This window comes from Trypanosoma cruzi, genomic scaffold (assembly GCF_000209065.1).
Source record: "Trypanosoma cruzi strain CL Brener 1047053517155 genomic scaffold, whole genome shotgun sequence".
Lineage (NCBI taxonomy): Eukaryota > Euglenozoa > Kinetoplastea > Trypanosomatida > Trypanosomatidae > Trypanosoma > Trypanosoma cruzi.
This window is the reverse complement of record NW_001849539.1, coordinates 158,067-161,903: the sequence shown is the minus strand read 5'-3', so window position 1 is coordinate 161,903 and position 3,837 is coordinate 158,067. Positions and strand designations below refer to the sequence as shown.

General features: G+C 53.4%; 1 protein-coding gene across 1 annotated transcript, besides 3 other annotated features; it reads right to left on the bottom strand.

Moving 5' to 3' along the window:
• Positions 1 to 3,837: a sequence feature (heterozygous, Esmeraldo-like haplotype).
• Positions 62 to 108: a microsatellite.
• Positions 300 to 330: a microsatellite.
• Tc00.1047053503629.10 (hypothetical protein, conserved) lies at positions 389 to 3,837 on the bottom strand (the record flags this gene model as incomplete). The annotated part of the gene is made up of 1 exon (XM_798054.1): positions 389 to 3,837. A coding segment is annotated over one exon (3,449 nt), but the record flags the coding sequence as incomplete, so codon positions are not given.

The window sequence follows — 3,837 nt, the reverse complement described above, 5'->3', positions numbered from 1 at the left end:
TGTGCTGAGGGACGGGGGAGAGGAGAAAGGCGGGAAGAACAAAGAAAATAAAGAAAAAAAAATACATACACACATACACACCTACACACATTGTACCTGTATACATGCCATCATTGTCAATATTATCAACCGAGACGTCACCCTATTCCAATCTTCCCAACTTCAGCTTCAAATGTTCTGCTGCCCCCGCTATTTGGAGAAGTGATGGATAAACGCGAGCATCCTTCATTCCTCTTTTCCTTTTTCCTCATCAAAGTCTCTCATCACAATCAAAAAACAGCCGTCATCATCATCATCTAAATAATAATAATAATAATAATAATAATAATATGGGGTTTCATTTAAATAGCGATTGACTGCGTGTATGCAAAAGAAAGCAGGTATTGTGTTAGTCGGAGGATGGCGTCAGACACGGTAGCGCGTCGATGGTCTCCCAGTACTGCCCAAAGATGGCGAAAGTGCGTGTATTTGGTAGATTCGCCTTGTGCCGCCGCCATGCACGCATCAGCGGGTGATTTGTGACAGCCGCCGTGAGAAAAACGCCGTACGCCTCAATTGGACGTGAATTACTCAGCAAGACGGAGTAATGCACCAGCTCCTCGACCAACCAGGTGAGATCCACAAGCAGGGAACACAGCGCTGGCCGGTAATGTGCAATTGCACCAGCCGTGGTGTGGCTCACTTGATTGTTACTATGATTATGATGATTGCTGCTGCTCGTATTGACGATGGAGGTGCTGTTGGAATTTGCACCGGCAGTGGCACTGATGATATGAGACGTTGCCTCACGTGTGGCGTCGGTGGCCTCGATTCCCCGCTGGGCCGTGTAGTACTGGAACTCCGGCAGAAACGCATCCGCGGCCTCCAACAGCACCCGCCAGAAGGACCGCACAAAGTTAAAAAGCCTCTGCTCACTGATCTGCCGACGGCCGACTTTCAGGGACTTCGCGATCGGCTGCGCAGCGGCGGCAACAGCAATAGAAAAGGGTGTGGCCGGCAGAAAAGCATTGGGCGGCACGTAACACAACTCTACTCGCAAACGTTCACTGGGGTTCTGGGCATTAAGCAGCAGACCGTGATCGTAGAGCACAGGGAGGGCAGCGGCCATGTCGCCAGATGCGCCCCACGACAACATGGCGGCCACACGAGCAACGTCTAGTCGCACACGAACCGTCGCGGACCCACCTCCTGGAATAACGAAAAGGTTTGTATGGTTTTCCCCCGGCTGCGGCTGCGGTTGCGGCTGTCCGTCCACCTCCATTTCCTCCTTACCGTTCCCGTCCTTTTCTCTGCCTTGCCCCGGCAGCACGTCAAGGATAGGGGATGCCGTGCGGAATGTGACACGGATCTCGCGCGAGCGGAGGTTCTTCACGGGAATTGTCACAGTGTAATCCTCCGCTGCCGCAAAAAATAGTTGTCTCGGCGACACCATTGAAGATCCGCAAACTTGAAAACGTGCCTTTAAGACAAACCGTGCATCGCGGGCCTGCTTGCACTTCAAAACCACCTCCGCCTCCCCCGACACGGTGACACCACTTGGAAGTGACAGTCGGTCACATATGAGGAGGAATGACACATTCACACGCGACTTGGGATCCACGACAAAACGTCGTTGCCCTCGCATCTCCGGAACGTTGTGTAAATGGCAAACCAGCAACCGCACATCACACTCCGGGCGAGCATCAACACCAATTTGTTGTTTGCCATCATCATCTTCTGCTCCCTCCACATCCTGGGATGAGGTCCGTCCAATGCCACTATTGAGTATACCGCCGGCATTCGTCTTGGCGTTGGCAGTGGCGGCAGTCGTATTGGTGCTAGTAGTCGTGGCGGAGCTGAGATCATCCCCTTCATCTGGAGTGTTATTGAACTCCATGCGGAATGGTTTCACGACGGATACAGGAAACTCAAGTGGAATAGTCGCGCGGTTCACAATCTCAAGCGCCACATATGCGCGGTGCGTGCCTGCTCCAAAAAGACGACCAATAAATACGCTACGCTCGGCGTTTGTAGACATCCGCTGGCCATTGGGCGCAACTATCTCAAAGAGACCCTCTCCCGCTGTAGGCAGAAACACCTCGGCTGTAAGCTGCAGCAACAGCATCTCCCCTGGAGCAGCACTGGTGCTAATACCCACATATCCACTGAACGAGCCCGCCCCTGTTGAGAGGATGTTCAGACGCAATGGTTGGGCCTTCCCTGGTTCGAGTACTGCCGTGGCACTAGGTAGAAGTAACCAAGGTTGTGGCCCTTGCGAAAAAATGGTAACGCTGTAATCCACCACCGTATCACTGAGGTTATTACGGATGGTAATACCTATCGGCGGGGGTGAATCCTTTGCGTAAGTAAAACGGCATGTGTACGTCCCCTGGCATCCAGCTACAGCCTGGCAATCGCCATGTAAACTGAGCACACACAAATATGACGATGATGAAGATGATGACGCCCAATAGGCATGCCCTGACGCTGCAATTCCACCAGCGGCATTAATATTCCCCATACCAGAAGTTGTGGCCGTCCTGGTTGGCGATGCCCTCCTCATAGCGGTGGTGGTGGTCATCGTCGACCTATCAACACCCACAGTACCCTCCAGAAGACCTTCACAGCCACCAGCATCAGCAGAACCAGCAGCAGCCCCCCTGGCCTCTACACGTGATCCTGATGTTTGTAAAAAGAGTTGCTCCTGTTTATGTTGTTGTTGTGCCATCTCATCTAGTGGGGCAAGAACAATGCGTACTTTCGCCACACTACATGGAACACTTTCATCGAATAGTACAAGCGCCACAGCCTGCTCCACATTTGGCTGATGTCGGCTTGCATCCACACGCATCAATACCCGTACACGTTGCACTGACTGCGGCAAAATCGACAGAAGCGTTGTTGTCGTCTCGTCCGTGTTCGGTACCTCTGATGTAAGAACCGTGGCTGCTGCAGTTGTCGCAGTGGTGGTACGAGGAGGCGGCGGAAAAAAAAAACCGGCCGTGGGATCGGCAGCATTTGTGACTGTGTGCCTCTTCTCCACTGTCATGGATATGTTGCCACGCGGCGTACTCGGCAATTTCAACCCTTCGCTTTGCGGCGTCGGCATCTCTTGGAGTTGAATGCAGGAGACAGCCACAGTGTCCTGATATGCCTTGTCCCGCAGGGGTGTGATGGAGAGTACCACAGTGTGTTGCGAACATGGGTTGGATACAACCAACTCGCCCGTGTACACAGTCTCTGCCCCATAATGCATCCGGTTCGTCTCAGCCCCTCCCTCTCCTCCTATTCTTGTTGGAGCTGCCGCAGACACCGTCGATGCGGTTTGCGGTGTCAGTGTGATTCTCAAAGGAACGGTAAATGTCTGAAATGCGCCTAATGTGCTGAACACCTGCACCTCCTCATCCGCCCCGGTCAATGAGTTGGAAAACCGTAATGTGCCAAGCCACATGCTGGGGGACCCTGTGACCCGCCGCCGCTCCAGGTCAGCGAGCTTTTCAAATGTCAAGGCCTGTCGCTCACGAATGACGTCTGCATTTTTTATCTTGCGTTGCCCATAGAAGGCGGCGGACAGGGCAGCAAAGTCCTCCCTCATCAGCAGACAGCGCAACCGAAAGGGGTGCTGCTCCTTCTGCCGGGAAGGCACCCCCATCACAAGTTCATCAGCCTTCGTTAGCGCAGGCACAGACGCAACAGCGGAAGCAGCCGTCCCAGCTGCAGCTGCAGCCGGAGAAGGAGAAGAATTCGTGACGGCGGTAACCAAAGAAGTATTCATAGTGTTAGCGCTGGAGGCCCCACCAATGGAAGCATTGTTCAAGCCATTGTTCGTGTTGCCGCCCATACCACTCCCACCGCCTG